Below are 16,924 nucleotides of genomic sequence, written 5' to 3'. Positions count from 1 at the left end.
AAAACTGTGATAAATATTTGTATACAAGTCTTTGTATGGACATAAAGCAAAGCAATGTTAATATCAACACAGAATTCAAAGCAAAATGCATTAACTAAGACAACAGTTTTATATTGATACCCACCAAGAAAATCTAAAGCCTTTAATAAAGTCAAAAGCCTTTATACAAGCCTTTGCAACAGTTTTCCATTGTTGTCAAATCTCTATCTTGAATAAGACACCAGGCCCAGATTACTTTTACAGGCAAGTTCTGCCTAACTTGTAAAGGAATGGATAATTCCTAGTTTTCAAGTGGTTCCAAAGCATAGGGAAACAAACAAAAGCTTCCAAATTAATCTCATGAGGTTAGCACACCCTGATTCAAAACCTTGACAAAGTAGCAGCTCCACCAAAAAAACAACAGTAAACAATTAAAGGAGGGGGATGTTTTAGACCAATATGCTTTATGAATACCAATGAAAAATCTTAAGTAAAATAATAAATTGAATTTGGCAGTGCATCAAAGGCAACACAAACCCATTGCCATTGAGTCAGTTATGACTCATAGTAACCCTACATGACAGAGTAGAACTGTCCAATAGGGTTTCAAAGGCTGTCTTTACCAAAACAGACTACCACATCTTTCTCCAACAGAGCAGCTGGTAGATTTGAACTTTTGGTTAGCAGCCAAGCACTTAAACCACAGTGCTACTAGGGCTCCTTAAAAGCCAACACAGGTCTTAGTAAAATAAAGAGTGATCTGAAGAAATTTACTAAAGCCATTCATTAATGGGTTAAAAGGCATTTCAAAGGAATTTTTTAAAAACCACTAACTCTGATTTAAATAAGCAAATATTTTTGTAAACTACGAATAAAAGAAATTTCCTCAATATCATGATAAAAAGGCTAGCTGGAGTTTTGTTTCTTGCATTGTTCAAGGAATGATTATGTTTTATCAAAGAAAATTCATTACCATTGCAAAGTCAAAAAAAAAAGAAAGGCTGACAATCATGGTGGGTATAAGCTGAAGGCAGCCTGACAGCTGGTTAAGGCAGCACTGGGATAATCAATGGATGTGGAAGAACTTTCATGCCATCATATTAAAACTTTTCATGAACACAAAACAATGTACATAAGCTCAGCCATGTTCACTCAAGATTGCTATTAAGGGGAACTTCCAAATACCTGTCTTATCAATAGTGAAACTGAGACAGAAAATAAGATTCTATCAGATCTTCTATCACTATACCAAATTCTACTCAGAATTAGTCAAAAGGCTAAAAGTCTCTGCCTTCCAAGAATATGGATTAAATCATAACAAAAATGCCTATATGGATTTTCTTTTCATTTTATTCCACTAACAACTTCTGTGAATTGAGGAGGGGCAATAGAGTAAAATCAAAGGGATGGAGAACAGTCATACTGGAAAGACCAGAAGAAAAAGAAGTGGCAAAAGCATCATTTTGGAGAGTACCAAAAACATGAAAATAAGTAAGAAGATACAGATGGTCTGGTTATGACATTCACTATGGGTGCCTTCCTCAGGTCCTCAAAACTGATTCTATCATAGGTCAGTCCTCTACCAGGGTCTGAATGAATAGGGAATAAACTAAGAAATGAATGAACAGCTTTAGCCCAGGGATCTCCTGGCCAGTTAAGACCACCAGTCTGAAAAATCATCCAATGGCCATTCAGACCTAGGAACCAGTCCTACCAGAGATGATCCCTAGAGGCCAATGAAGAGTCACAGTTCATCCCCCTCCTTCTCCAATGTTGGGCAACTGGACTTCTACTATGATCTCAAAATCTCTCTAATATTAGTAATCTCAATATGGCAGTGTATTAAAAAAGTTATCCTATCTTGCTTGTGCCAGGCTTTTCCAGGCTGTGTAACAATGTCTATTATTAAAGTTTGTGACTAGGGTTCATGTGGGTTTTGCCATCAACAGATTTTCCCCTAGATTTCTATTCTACTAGGTTCATACTTCTGGGTGTGCATTATAGTCTGAGGGAAGGAGCCTATAGTCAGGCTTTTCACAGGAAAGCCAGTCTTAGTTCATTAACCAGAGACCATATATTTATCCCTTATGAAAGGTCCAAATTCAAAATAAAATGGTATGACTACACTGTAACACTTTTTTAATTCCCCACAACAATGTTCTAGCCATTTAACTTTCTTAATTTAGCTTTGTATCTTTTTAGACTCCAAGACAGAAGAGTGATACTAGATGTACTCAAGTTATAGCCAGCATTTATCAATTCTTTGATTCTATTTTTTAAAGTACTTAAGCTTGAGTCCAGAACACGAGGACTTTCAATTATTTGTGAAATGCTAATTTTTTCTTGTATGAGGCAGTCTATTTTATCATTAAACTTCTTCTCTGCCAAGAAGATCACATCAGGATAGCTTAAGACAAATTTCTGTACCTCTTCTTCAGTACACCCAAGAGAAAACAGTTTCTCTTTGATATTTGTGTAGTTTCTTTTGGCATAGTCATTGGAAAGGTCTAGGATTTCAGCTCCTGGGCCAGATATGAGAGCCAGCAGCTCCTCACTGTTCAAGTTGAAAGTTGACTGTAAAAACTCAATGTTTGCTTTCACCCGTTTGGTGCTCTGAATTAAGATAAAAGGATTTTTTAAAATTATCTTTCTGACAAATTTTGCAGGATCTTTGTGGCCCAAGGATAAACAGACTGCTTGTAAAAGTTCAACCATCTGTTTATTCAGATCAAGACTATTGGAGAAGGTACGTGGAGCATTGGTCAACAATCGGCAAAGGCATTTACGGGTCAATCCAACTGAGTAGAGGAACTTTATATTTTCCTCTAAGTTTAGGTTGTTATTGGACCGAAAAAAGGATTCTGGAGAACGTTCCAAAATATTTACAATTTCAAGGTCTGATGCCATAATCTTTCTCCACAGATCCCATCGTTTTGAAAGACTTTCAGGTGTGCGTGTTATAGCTCGTGGATATCTTGATATGATGCTAGCAATCACTTTTTTGCTAGCTCCTTTGGACAGAAGGAACATCTGCAGGTCCTGCTCATTAGTAATCATCCTGTTAAAAACTCCAGGCTGTCGTTTCTTTGCCATGTCAATATCTACTCCCATAGTAAGTAAGTTGTTCAGTAGATCAACCTTCTCCAAAGACTCTGTATTATTGCACTTGACACCAAAAAGCCTAAATGAAACTGATTTGAACAGGATTTCTGTTGAAAATTGAGTCATCCAAAATCTTGAGCCAAGGAGAAAGTTACTCGGTGCCATATACAAGAGATTTCTTGGTGCCATAATAGTCAGGTAGCCCAAACCTTTTGGAATGCTGTGTAAAAACAACATATATAGTATTATACAAACACATGTATTAAATAACTAAATGACTATATTATGGTTCTACAAGCCTCATGGTCATTTCTGTTAAGAACATGCCTATGGCTCCAATTTTCCTGGTGCTGTAGTAACCATTCCAGACACCACATACTCATTCCCTAGCTCACACTTCTGATGTTCACCTGTGGCCCTGGTCTGCTCCCACTCTTGGAATAAAGAAAGGAGGATGGCATCATCACTGTCTCAGAATTATTCCTACTCTTCTCTTGTTCTTTTAATTCTTAGAGAATAAAGGACTTTGCCTGCTTTGGCCACCCAATACCAACTGTCCATCCTTCTCCCGCTCTGCTTTGTCTTCCTGGTTTCCAAATCTTTGGCTTATTCCTAGTAACTTATACCTTCAATTGTCTTGCTCCAACTGTCTAGATCTTTGTCCTTGTCCCTGCCCATAAATACCGGACTCCCTTGCTTTTGTTCGCTTGTGTCTCTTCCTTGCTCTGACCTACTAGTTTTCAAACTCTAAACTTCATCCTAAAAACCAACCCTTCAGACTACCAAATTTCTATTTTATATAATTTGTTCAAGATTTGTGGTCCCTGGAGAGAACAATCATGGGAGAAGGAAGGGCTGCTTATGCACAAGGAGATAGCTCAGGGTGCAGAAGAGTATGAAGGGATGGACACTGGGAGGAGGTAACTATGGGGAGGAAGTGGGAGGGGAGCTGCTGCATTGTAAATTTTGGTCAATGACATGAGACAAAGTATATGTGAACTGCTGTACGAAAAGTGAATTTACTCTGTAAATCTTCACCCAAATCCTAATAAAAAAAAAAAAGAGTATTTCTGAGATTGGGGAAAGAAAAAAAAAAAAAAGATTTGTGGTCCCTTTTAAACCTCTGCTTTGCTTTGAGCCTTAATTCTTAGCTCAAACAGACCTCTGATTTGACAGCTCCTGATTCTACTCTCTAGTTCACTCAGTTTACACTATGAGTCCCCTTGATTCTAATGCGATAACTTGAAACTAACTCATCTTCAAGATGATTGAGTTGTCGTATTTAATCTACCACATGCTGAACTCTGTTGAGAAATAGCATAAGAACAATAAAACATAAAAATCATTTTCCCCACCCCATCACCTTGTTACACAAGACCAATCCAGGACTATCTGTATCTGTTTAACAAACCTCTAACTTTTAGCAAGTGTCTAAAATCTCAATAACTCATTTTCCTGATGGTTTAAAAGTAGGGCTCAAAAAATATATATACTTAAGTATTATAAACATAAGCATCTCTGTATTTTTTAAAAACCATAGTTACCCTTTTTAAGGAGCTCTAGTGGCACAGTGGTTATTCACTCAGATGTTAACTGAAAGGTCAGCTGTTCAAACCCACCAGCCACTCTGCAGAATGATGTGACAGTCTGCTTCTGTAAAGATTCATAGCCTTGGAAACCCTCTGGGAAGTTCTTTTCTGTCCTGTAAGGTTGCTGAGTTGGAATTGACTCGATGACAGTAGGTTTAGTTTTGGTTCTCCTTTTCAAAACATATAGTTGTGACAAAGTTAGCTCTATTTCTAATTACTTATAGTGGGGAATGGGAGCTCTGGTAGCATAGTGCCTAAGGCACTTGACTGCCAACCAGAAGGCTGGCAGTTCAAACCCACCAGCCACTCCTCAGAAGGAAGGTTGGGCAATCCTACTTCCGTAGTGATACTGCCTCGGGAACCCAAGGAAGGGTTGCTATGAGTCGGTCCGACTTGATGGCAAATAACAACAACATAGTGGGGAATTACTTATTGACTGAAAGGGGGTGTTTCCATATTCCCCTTTCCTAACTAAACATGAAATAGAAACTAGATACACAGTGCCAATGCACTATTAACATCTATGGGCTTAGGACACTGCTTTCAAGATCAGTTACAAAGAAAGCCTCTTTGTGTCTATTCTTCCAATCATTCCAATTATAACAAGAAGTTGGGTTATGCCTCCGTGCTAGGAATATTACTGTAGCTGACATAGCTTTGGATTCTCAAAGAATTGGGAAAAAATTCCAAAACTGTAGAATCAAATAACATGTAATCCAGAATGCAAGGCATTTACAAAACAGGGCTTCAAACCAGTTTCTCCCAGTTCAGTCATGGCTGACAAAGCAAAACTGAATTTGTAAAATGTGGGTGAACCAGGATGATAGCCAGGACAGAAAAAATTACCGTCAATGCCCTGCTAGAAACTTAATCTCCCTCTTAGAAAACAACGGTAGCATGAGCATTGCATAGCAGCCAAATCTCTTGATTAGCAGAGTCAGAAACAATAGTGCCCAGTTCAAAGATGGTGGCTAACCATGCCACTCAGAATGTATGCTGCTCTCCACAGTCCTGGCAATAATTCAATCTCCTGCATCAGGCTCCTGAAAAGGCTCACTACACTTCTTCCTAGTCTCCTATTTCAGAGTTTCAACCTGTTAATTTTTCCTATTCCAGTTTTTGTCCCACTTCACCCATATTCTAAAAATTCAAGTCTGTTCTAATTTTGCTTCACTGGCTATGACTGAACCAATTCAAATCAGCTTGAAGCACCACTCACAGAGCAAATATCAAACAACAACAAAAGTAAATTTTAGATTGCTTGATACCCTGCTGAGTTCACTATTCTTCACATCTCCAAAAAAGCACACACTAACTCTTCCAAAATACTAATTTAGAAACTTAAAAGTAAGGCCTCCTTCTAAATAAAGAATTAAGTTCCATCTCACATACCTTACCAGCCTGTTCTCTTTTCCAGATTCTCAAGGGTGTCTTCTACTAGATAATGGGACAAAACACTGACAGATGTAGATCAGGCCAGTGTGATCTAAAGAGGGGTTCAAGGTGACTGAATAGGCTGTACAAACAAAACAGGGAAACTCCAATTTTTACTTGTTTTAGCCTTTTAAAATTCTGTTTACATGTTTTATAATGTACTCAATATAACAGTACTGTAAAACATGTACATAACTAATTAATGTGTAAAACATACACCTGGAATGCTTCTTTGAAGTGAGAACAGCCAGACTTCTTCTCACCTACTTTGGTCATGTTGTCAGAAAGGGCCATTCCCTGGAGAAAGATATTATGCTTGGTAAAGTGGAGGTTCAACAAAAAAGGGGAAGGCCCTCAACAAGACAGATTGACAAAGGGTTGCAATAATGGGCTCAGGTATAGCAAGGATCATGAGGCTGGCACAGGACCAGGCAGTGTTTCATTCTGGGTTCCTGCTCAGAGGATCACTATGAGTCTGAGCTGACTCAACGGCACCTAACTACAACAACATAGTGGAGGCACACGCCCAAATACTTTTTATTGATTGTATACACAATCAAAACAAGTTTGAAGACTACTAGACAACGCACTCTCTTAAATTATTAACACCATAGTAAACGAGGCTGAATGAGCCACAGAAAATTCAGAAAAAATTCTACTAACAGTACACTTTAAAAATGTGAAAATGTATGCCAAAATTCTTAACAAAAGAGTAATCCATTAAGGTTTCTCCTGAATCTATCACAGATGGATTTTATCTTTGCATATAACTGATTCTCCTGCAAACAGCTTGACATGAATTAACATGTTCAAGACAGAAAAGAGCATCTTTCCCCAACTTCCAAACTAATTAGCCCTCCTTTGATTAATATCACTCACTATTCTAATAGTCACTCATGACAAAAATCTAGTGAGCTTTGTGTTCTTCTTCCTTAATTCCAGTCATCAAATGATGTCGATCCAGTTTCTTCAGTATCTCTGAAATCCAATCTCTGTACTGTTCCCTGCTACCCTCTCCTTCAAGCTCTTGCTTGACACCAGTCTCTCAAGTCTGTCACCAGTGATACTTGTAAAACAAAGATGTGATTGCATTCCTCAATCCATGATTAAAGACCTTCTGTGGCTCTCCACTACACATCTGGCTGCTAACCAAAAAGTAGGCAGCCCAAGTCCACCCAGAGGCACCTGGGAAGAAAGGCAGGGCAATCTACTTTCAAAAAATCGGCCACTGAAAACTTTATGGAGCACAGTTCTACTCTGACACACATGGGCTCACTCTGAGTCAAAATCAACTCAATAGCAACTGAGTACTGATGGCTCTCCACTAGAAAGCAAAATCTTCAGATTGACCTTCCACACCCCTCACTACTTAGTTCCAACTACCTTTCAGCCAGATCTTCTATTTTACCACGAAACAGCCAGGAATACTACCTCTCAAATCTCTGATCCTGTACATCTCTACCCATTCCTGTCTTTGTTTAAATAATTCTTACTTTCAGAAAGGTCCCTCCTCCTAAAAAATTAAAATCCAACCCATCCTTAAAATCCAACCCATCCTACAAGGTCCCTTTCAAATACTAACTTCCCACAAATCCTTAATAAGTACTTACTCTTGTTACTAAAAAATCTACAGCTAGTTTTTTTTTTTTTTTTTGGTTTTTTGTTTTAAAGAGCTTAACTGGACTTAGAACTGGCAACTAATATTTGGTCTTGATTACAATATTATAAATGCAATAAATTCACCAAAAACATGGTATGAGCAGTCTCAGCTAAACTTTAAAAACCAACAGTAACTAATAATATTGACTCTTGGTGAGCAAGTAAGGAAACAGGCAAAACTCCCACATTCAACTGCTGAAAAGGAATATTGCCAATACCTTATTGGGAGGGCAACGTGGCACCATCTACCACAATTTTCAATGTTCATATCCATTAACATGGCATTTCCACTCACTGGGAAGTATCAAAGGAAATATAAGGACAAGCGTACAGAGATGTTATATAAAAGGATGGCCATTATAACATTTGCTGTAACAAAAAAAGATGAAACCACCAATAACAGATGAGCACCAATAACAGAATCATTAATAACTTGTGATGTATCTATGCAATACCACCAAACCAAACCAAACATTGCCATCGAGTCAACTCCAACTCAAAGCGACCCTACAACAGACTATAACTGCCCTACAGGGTTGGGCAATCTACTTCCATAGTGATACCACTGCAGAAACCCAAGGAGGGGTCGCTATGAGTTGACCCGACAGCAGTGCGTTTTTTAATAGGGTTTCTAAGGTTGTACATTTTTACAGAAGCAGATAACCAAATCTTTCTCCCACAGTGACTGTTGTTGTTGTTGTTATGTGCCTTCGAGGTGGACCTGACTCATAATGACCCCTCCCTGGGTTTCCAAGGCAGTATCTCTAAGGAAGTAGATTGCCCAACCTTCCTCCACAGTGACTAGAGGGGTTCAAACCTCTGATCTCTCAGTAGTAGCCAAGTGCTTAACTATTATGCCACCAGGGATCCATGCAATCTAATACGATTTTTTTAAAAAAGTTACTGTCAAGTTGATTCCAACTTAGGTATATAAAATAATACTATACAACCTGCTAAAAAAGTGAGACAGATCTATAGAAAGATGTCCAAAAAATCTAAGTGACAAACTGCCTAACAATAGGAACAGGGTAATACCTCTTACGTAAAAAAAGGGGCTTGAGAGGGGTAAATTAGTCTATGTAGAGAGAAACATAAAACTGAATAATTATGGTTATCTCTGAGAGATTAATGTGGGCTATATCATATTTCTACAATGTTGAAATTTTAAAAAATTAAAAACAAATAAATTAGCCTGAGATGCAAAAAAGCAATGGAAAATACATATTACCTTTTATCTTTCAGCTTTTACAGTAATATGTCAGACCTCAAGATACCAGTACTTTTAGTCCCAGATCCCCCTTCAAAACACTCCTATAACATCTAGCAAGATAATTATTTCAATAGCCTAATGCAAGTATCAACTGCCTCAACCTACAAATTTAAAAAATAATATTCCATAATTGACTTAATTCTGTCTCTAAAACATTTTTAATAAACCAAAAACATTATTCCAAGGGTAACTGCCGAACATAGTTAATTTTTCTGTACTTGCACCTTGTGAGGGCTAAGAAATGAAAAGATTTACATTCCCCTCTGTCCACCAGTCTCTCCACGGAAGAAAGAGGAAGCCATCTGCTCTTGTAAAGATTTACAGCCTTGGAAATCCAACCAATGGGTGTCGCTATGAGTCCAAATCCACTCAATGGCAGTCAAGGTTTTGTTGGGTTTTTCGTTTTCTTCGTTTTGCTCCACAAAGCCGGTTATAAAGGCTGGTCTACTCTTCTGAGGTAAGCTAAATATTTTGGAGATCTGCACAACAATGTGGTTCTCACTTCATTTATCTTAAAGAAGGGGCTTTGCATCTCCCAAGAAAGGCTCAAAATCGTAGTGATATTGCCTCGGAAACCCAAGGAGGGGTCGCTATGAGTGGGGTCCGACTCCATGGCAAATAACTACAAAACAGATGGCCAAAAAAAAAAAAAAAAGGAGGAGGGGGCAAAATTTGGTCAGGATTTCTTTGTGATACAACATACAAGAATTCATACATACTGTTCTCCTGATACTTAAAATTATTTACCTCGCTAGATATTGTGAGAGTGTTTTGAATAGGCATTACCTCTCGAAAACTAAGTATTTCTCAGACTTGCTAAGAAAACGGGAGGCGTACACTGAGGCAGAATCACGGATTTCATTTGTAAAAACTGTCTTATTCAAACCTCAATCTATCCAACCTAGAAGGCAGGCATTACTCCTTAATTACGAAATCGGACACATGGCCAGCACCCTCACTAGCTTGCTTTAGACAGTAAGCTAGCCGAAGCGAAGAGACTCAGGGAGGTCTGTCTGAACTCAAAACCATGGTAATTCCATACAATAGGTTCTTTCCTTTCCTCTTTGACTGCTAACCAGAAGGCTGGCGAATCAAACCCACCAGGCACTCCTCGGAAGGCAGACTGGGCAATCTACTTCCCTAGAGATATTGCCTCGGAAACCCAAGGAGGGGTCACTATGAGTCGCATACGACTCGAGGGCAGTGAGTTTGGTTTCTGGATGTAAAAGGCCGCGGGGGGAGTACGCCAGTCAAGCAGATCCGTCACTGGGAGAGGGGAAAAAAACGCAGAGCCACAACGGAACGCACACGTCCTATTCAATTGTACCTATGCATTGTAGATGGCGCTACTTTCTCCGCTGGAGCCGAAGCACAAATGACGAACGGAAGTGGCCAAGACGAACTTCCGCCCTCAGGTCTCGCGAAGAGGTGAAGTCTCCCGCCGTGCGCCCCCCAGCGGCCTCTCCTTCCTTTTCCGCGGCGCCACGCGAGCTGCCCGGCAGAGGGCGGCAAAAGACCGCAGTGAGCGCCGAGAGCCTGGCGTTGGTTTTTGAGGACTGAGTCCCACGGGTTCCCTCCTAGTCCAGGCGAGTGGACCAACAGAAGCTGCTGGAGAGCAGCAGGAGCTCTCCACCTTGTGCAGGCTACACGCGGCCGGAAAGTCGCCATTAAAAACACGAATTGTACAGTCTGATAGGGCGATTACCGTCATTGATGCGCGTACACGATGCCGATGAATACCTCGGCTTTTGTTGAGGGAAAAGACGTAATATGCGAGGCTGGTAAACGGTCCCAGATAGGCTTTACTTCCTAGTCTACTTTTGAAATCCAGGGGCTGGCTGCTCAGCCACATTCAGCACCAGCCTTCAGGCTGAGAATCCTAATTCTTGTGGACATCGGTTTACCTGTTTGTAGCGCAAATTAAATCTGGTTCCTTTGAAAGTCTGACGAGTTTAGGCCATTTAAATTAAAGAGTGGAAGTGACTGGAACTCCACAGCTGATGCCTTTTCGCTAGTTTTGCCAAAAATGAAACCCACTGCAGTGGAGTTCTTTCTGACTCATAGCGATCCTACAGGACAGAGTGTAACTGCTCCATACAGTTTCCAAAGCTGTAAATCTTTACAGAAGCAGACTGCCTCATCTTTCTCCCACAGGATGATCTTTCACTTAGGGTTGTGCCACCAAGCGCCTTCATCCAAATTGGTGGGGTAATTAAGTTTCAATCAAGGCAAGCAATTCTAACGTGACCTTCAAAACATAAATACCTGTGTTGTTGTTATGTGCCGTGGAGTCAGACCGACTCATAGTGACCCCTCCTTGGGTTTCCGAGGTAGTATCCCTACGGAAGTAGATTGCCCTATCGTCCTTCCAAAGAGTGGCTGGTGGGTTTGAACCGCCAGTCGTCTGGTTAGCAGTCAAATGCCTTAGGCACTACACTAGAGCAATACCTAGGTTGATGAATTAAGCATCAGGCTGCCAATTTGTCTTCAGGACAAAGTAAGGACTGATCTTTAGAATAAGAAAAGGGGATTTGATCCTGAATTCTACCGAAGGGGGGGAGGGAATCCTGCATTACCCTCTCCTTAAGAGGAATGGGTTTGGGTCTTGTTTGTTGTTTGTTTGTTTTTTATGTAAGAGCCTACTGATAAAATTTTCTCCATTCTATTTCTGCACCAACCAATTAATGTTTAATCTTCACTCTGCCGCTTAAATGGTTTGTTATTATCACTTTGTTTTGAATTGACTGTTGGTTTTTGGGGGGTTTTTTCCGTAAGAATTAAGATTTACCTTTGAGAATTTAACCGTTGATAATAGTCTCTAGTCTGTGAAAAAAATTACTGCAGTTGGAAGCACTCACTTGTCCATGCTAGGAAATTTGGAAGACAGCTATTTGGCTAACCACTGAAAAGGTTCATGTTTGTGCCCATTCCAAAGAAACGTGATACAACAGAATGTAGACATTATTGAATAATATCGTTCATACTATAAACGCAAACACAAACGCAACCACTGCCGTGGAGTTGGGACTCATAGCGACCCCTCCTTGGATTTCCCAGGCAGTATCACTATGGAAGTAGATTGCCCAACGTTCCTTCTGAGAAGTGGCTGGTGGGTTTGAACCACCAGCCTTCTGGTTAGCAGTCAAATGCCTTAGGCACACCACTACAGAGCTCCTATTAATACCACATGCAAGTAAAATGTTGACAAAGGTAATTCAAAAATGGTTACAGCAGTACATCAACAGGGGACTGCCAGAAAATCAAGCCAGATTCAGAAGAGTATATAAAATGAGGGATATCATTGCTGATGTCAGATGTATCTTGGCTAAAAGCAGAGAATACCAGAAAGATGTTTACCTGCGCTTTATTAACTGTGCAAAGGCATTTGACTGTGCAGATCATAACAAATTATGGACAACACTCCAAAGACTGGAAATGCCAGAACACTTAATTGTGCTCATGAAGACTATGAAGCATTTGTTCAAACAGAACAAGGAGATACTGCGTGATTTTAAATCAGGAAAAGTGTGTGTCGCATTATATTCTTTCACCATATTTAGTCAGTCTGTATGCTTGGCAAATAATCTGAGAAGACTGACTATATAAAGAAGAACATGGCATCAGGATAGGAGAAAGACTCATGAACAACTTGCAATATGCAGATGACACAGCCTTGCTTGTTAAAGTTGATGGACTTACTGATGAAGATCAAAGACTACAGTCTTCATTATGGATTACACCTCAACATAAAGAAAACAATAATCCTCACAACTGAACCACTAAGCAACATCACGATAAATGGAGAAAAGTTTGAAGTTATCAGAGATTTTGTTTTACTTGGATCCACAATTCATGCTTTGGAAGCAGCAATCAAGAAATCAGGTAACGTATTGCCCTGGGCAAATCTGTTGCAAAAGACCTCTTTAAAGTGTCCAAAAGCAAAGACGTCATTTTGAAAACAAAGGTGTACCTAACTCAAACCTTAGTATTTTCAATTGCCTCATATATATGGGAAAGTTGGACAATGAATAAAGAAGAATTGATGCTTTTGAACTGTAGTGTTGGTGAAGAATACCAAATATACCACGGACTGCCAGAAAAACAAACAAATCTGTCTTAAAAGAAGTATAGCCAGAAGGTTCCTTAGAAGCGAGAATGGCAAAACTCACGTACTTTGGACGTGTTATCAGGAAGGACCTGTTCCTAGAAAAGGACATCATGCTTGGTAAAGTAGAGGGTCAGCAAAAAAGAAGACCCTCAAAGAGATGGATTGACACAGTGGCTGCAACAATGGGCTTAAGCATAGCAAAGATTGTGAGGATGGTGTAGAACCAGTTGGTAATCTGTTCTGTTGTACATGGGATCACCGTTGAGTCAGAACCTGCTGAATGGCACTAACAATAATAAGAATAATGTCAGTAAAACAACTTACTGCAGTTCCTCCAGGTAAAAAATAATTCTGAAATATTAAAAATGAAGTCTCTCTGAGTTTCTAAAACCTATTTCTCATAGGAGGGGCTCTTATATTGGAGTTAATAGTAAAAATCTACTTTATAATCAGAATGTAAAACAATAAAATAGCTTATAAGAATCACTAAATTTCAGGTTGAAGAAAACTTTGAGATTACAGAGCTCCAACCACTCCTCTAATTTACAGATGAGGACAATGTAGCCCTCAGGATAGGAGTAAATAAGAGAATGCATGTCTTATACCTCTTTGATTTGCACCACATGCTTTATTGTAAGAAAATAGATTATCAAAAGTCTCAGTGTTTCTACAGATATATTTGTATGTTTTATAAGAGTTTCCAGGTATACAATAGAGCTGACGAGGGACAAGGTTGTGGTCACTTCTTGGCCACAGCCAGCTATCCAGAGGGAGCAAGTGGTTGTACCTGTGGCTTGGGACCATGGTCGCAGGGGACATCAGGCTCAACTGGCATAACACACTACACAGAAAACACTGTTCCACATCCTACTTTGGCAAGTAGCAACTGGGATCTTAAAAGCTTGCAAACTGCCATCTAGATGCAACGATGGGTCTCTCCTTTTCCAGAGCAAAGAAGAATGAAGAAAACCAAAGATGCATGGAAACAATTAGTCCAAGGGTCTGGTACACCATGCAATTCTCAACCTATATGTCTATGAGACCAGAATTAGATGGTGCCTGGCTACCACTGTCAGCCACTCCAAGGGAGATCTATGTAGGAGATCCTGGATAGAGTGGGAGAACAATGTAGAACAAAACTCAAAATCATAAAAAAAAAAAAGGGGGGGGGACCAGCTTTGCTGGTATGATAGAGCCTGGTGGAACCCCTAAGACTATGGCCCCTAGCTGCCCTTTAGGTCTGGAATTGAACCCACTCCTGTGGCTTCCAGCCAAACAGAAGACAGGCATATGAACGGAATGCTTACATTAGGTAGATACAGTCCTTGGAGAGATCAATTATGGGAGAATAGAAGGACTGTATATGCACAGGGAGACAGCTTGGGGGGCAGGAGTGCATGGGAGGGAAGGACACAGGGAAGAGGTGGCTATGGGGAGGAAGTGGGAGGAGAGCTGTTGCATTGTGGGACATTACAGTCAATGTCATGAGACAAAGTGTATGTGAACTGCTGTATGGAAGATGAATTTGCTCTATGAACTTCCACCCAAATCACAATAAAAAAAATTTTTTTAAAAAGTTACTACAGTCTCATTTAGGCAACATCACCTAAATTTCTTTTCAACAATATCTTGTAGATAAAGAGGATAGGTTCTTTTGAAAATAATTCCCATATTTTGCATAAAAAGTTTTCTGATTACAAATATATTTTAAATGTGTATTTTAAATTACTGGAAAAAAATAACAAAAAGTATAAGGGTTGGGTTATCATTAATTGTTATCAAGTAGACTCCAACTGATGGCAACCCCGTGTATGACAAACAAAAGCCTTACCTAGTCCTGCATCATCTCCTAAGCCAACGCTCTGTTGAGATCCATAAGATTTTCCTTGGCTAATCTTCAGCAGTACATTGTCACCCTTTCTTCCTAGCCTGACTTAGTCTGGAAGCTCTGCTGCAACCTATCCACCATCTATTACTTTGTTGTATTTGAAATACCAGTGGCATAGCTTCCAGAAACATAAAAGTAACCATAGTACAACAAAGTGACAGACAATGCTGGAAGGGTTGGGTTAGGGTGACATATTAGCAATGAGATACTTCTCAAATTTCTGCAATGAGGTTTATCTTTAATGATTTTTGAAAATGTCATCTTCAGCAAGACTAATGACTACTACCTCACTGTCATTGATATTGTGCTACAATATTAATTTTATTTATTTATCGAACATTTGCATGTTCCAGGCTCTGTTTTCAGGCCTGGACACACAGTAGAAAACAAGACAAAGTTCCTGCTCTCCTGGATCTCATTTCCAATGGTTGGTCTCATAGACAGCCTGAGTATCTGCTTCTCTAGATAATTGCCCTCATCTGCCCTCCCCACATCAGAGCTGATTCAAGTTCCTACTAAGCTGATATCATTAAGAAAAAGTAAAAGCTGTTGTTAATGGTGAAATGGGTGTAGGGGAAGAGGACCGGAAGCTGGGAGGAATGAAGAGGAAAAGGGATGGGATGAAGTAAAAGCAACATGGGAGAGGGGAGTTTTTCCCAGAGGCTGTTCTAAGTTTTTCATCTTTCTGGCTTTCTATGAAAGCTAAATTCATCCCATTTTAAGTTAAATTTTTAGTGTGATATATTTCTTTTACAATTCTCTTTTCTTTCTGAAATGATTGTGATATTAGATGATAGTGAAATAAAAAGTTGCCAAGACCAGGTTGGAGCCCCCTCCTCCCAACTCTCTTTTAATCCACGTCTGTTGCAGAAGGAAAGCTTAGACTCTGTCCCCAAACTGGTTTTAGGGGCTTGGCTGGAAGTCAAGACCAAATACCAAAAAAAAAAAAAGTTGCTTCTTGAGTCAACACCATGAGAGTAGAATAGTGCTCCATAGAGTTTGCAATGCCTGATTTTTCAAAAGTAGCACAACAGACCTTTCTTCTGAGGCACCTTTGGGTGGACTTGAACTTCCAACCTGTTGGTTAGCAGCAGAGCTCATTAATAGTTGGCAACACCCTTGGACTCCAGCCAGCAGGTAAAGAGTCACAGGTTGGTAATACCCACTTTAAAACTGACAACTTTCTTTAAAGAAAGAAAATAAAAATAACTAGCTAAATTTCTTCCCTTTTCAAGAACTTTAGTTTTCCAAAGATGTTTGCAACTTTATATCTCTGAAATGTGTGTAGCAAAGTCCAGAAAGAAGAGTTCATGAGTCAGCTATCCTGTCATGCACATTACCACAAGGGTCTGTGGCAAAGAAACTGGATACTTACTTCACTGGGCAAATTTGCTGATTCCACACATGATATGAATTCTCGTAGTAGTTGGACTGCCAACATCAGCAGGGCAGGGTTGGCCAAGAGAAACACAATAATCATTTGAGTTTCTACTCAGCTGTGTGATTTTAAGGATCTTTTTGTTTGCTTGATCCTGTAGTACTATATGCATGCACTGCTGTCAAGTTGGATCCAACTCATAGTGACCACTCCTTGGGTTTCCAAAGCAATATCACTGGGGAAGTAGAATGCCCAACCTTCTTTCCAAGGATAGTACTATGCTTTCAGTTAATTACTGTAAAGTGATTCTTAATGGTAGAAAAAAATTCCATACCAGAGAACAGGACTTCAAATATTTGGAAATTGAAGTAAAAATCTGCCTTGTAAGAAAATTAAGGTTACCACAGGGTAACCTCAAAGAATAATAAAAAACCTTTGCATCATCAAAAAGAGGAGAGGCAAAAAAAAATTTTAGCAAATACTAAAATGATCACAACTAAGGAAATGATAACAAAAT

At 39.5% G+C, this 16,924-nt stretch overlaps 1 protein-coding gene across 1 annotated transcript; it reads right to left on the bottom strand.

Moving 5' to 3' along the window:
• Positions 1-2,139: 2,139 nt before the first annotated feature.
• MTERF1 (mitochondrial transcription termination factor 1) lies at positions 2,140-3,297 on the bottom strand. Its single transcript, XM_007939858.2, has one exon. It carries the CDS (start codon positions 3,268-3,270, stop codon positions 2,140-2,142), a length of 1,131 nt encoding a protein of 376 aa, XP_007938049.1. The 5' UTR covers positions 3,271-3,297.
• Between the last annotated feature and the right edge of the window lie 13,627 nt (positions 3,298-16,924).

Source organism: Orycteropus afer, unplaced genomic scaffold (genome assembly GCF_000298275.1).
Source record: "Orycteropus afer afer isolate SDZICR_OR568_19922 unplaced genomic scaffold, OryAfe1.0 scaffold00063, whole genome shotgun sequence".
In the NCBI taxonomy this organism is placed as follows: Eukaryota; Metazoa; Chordata; class Mammalia; order Tubulidentata; family Orycteropodidae; genus Orycteropus; species Orycteropus afer.
The sequence above is the reverse complement of the archived record's forward strand: the minus strand, read 5'-3'. Positions and strand labels throughout refer to the sequence as shown.

Coding starts and splice junctions, on each gene's coding strand:
- MTERF1 (XM_007939858.2), bottom strand. CDS start 3,270: ATGGCACCAAGAAATCTCTTGTATATGGCACCGAGTAACTTTCTCCTT.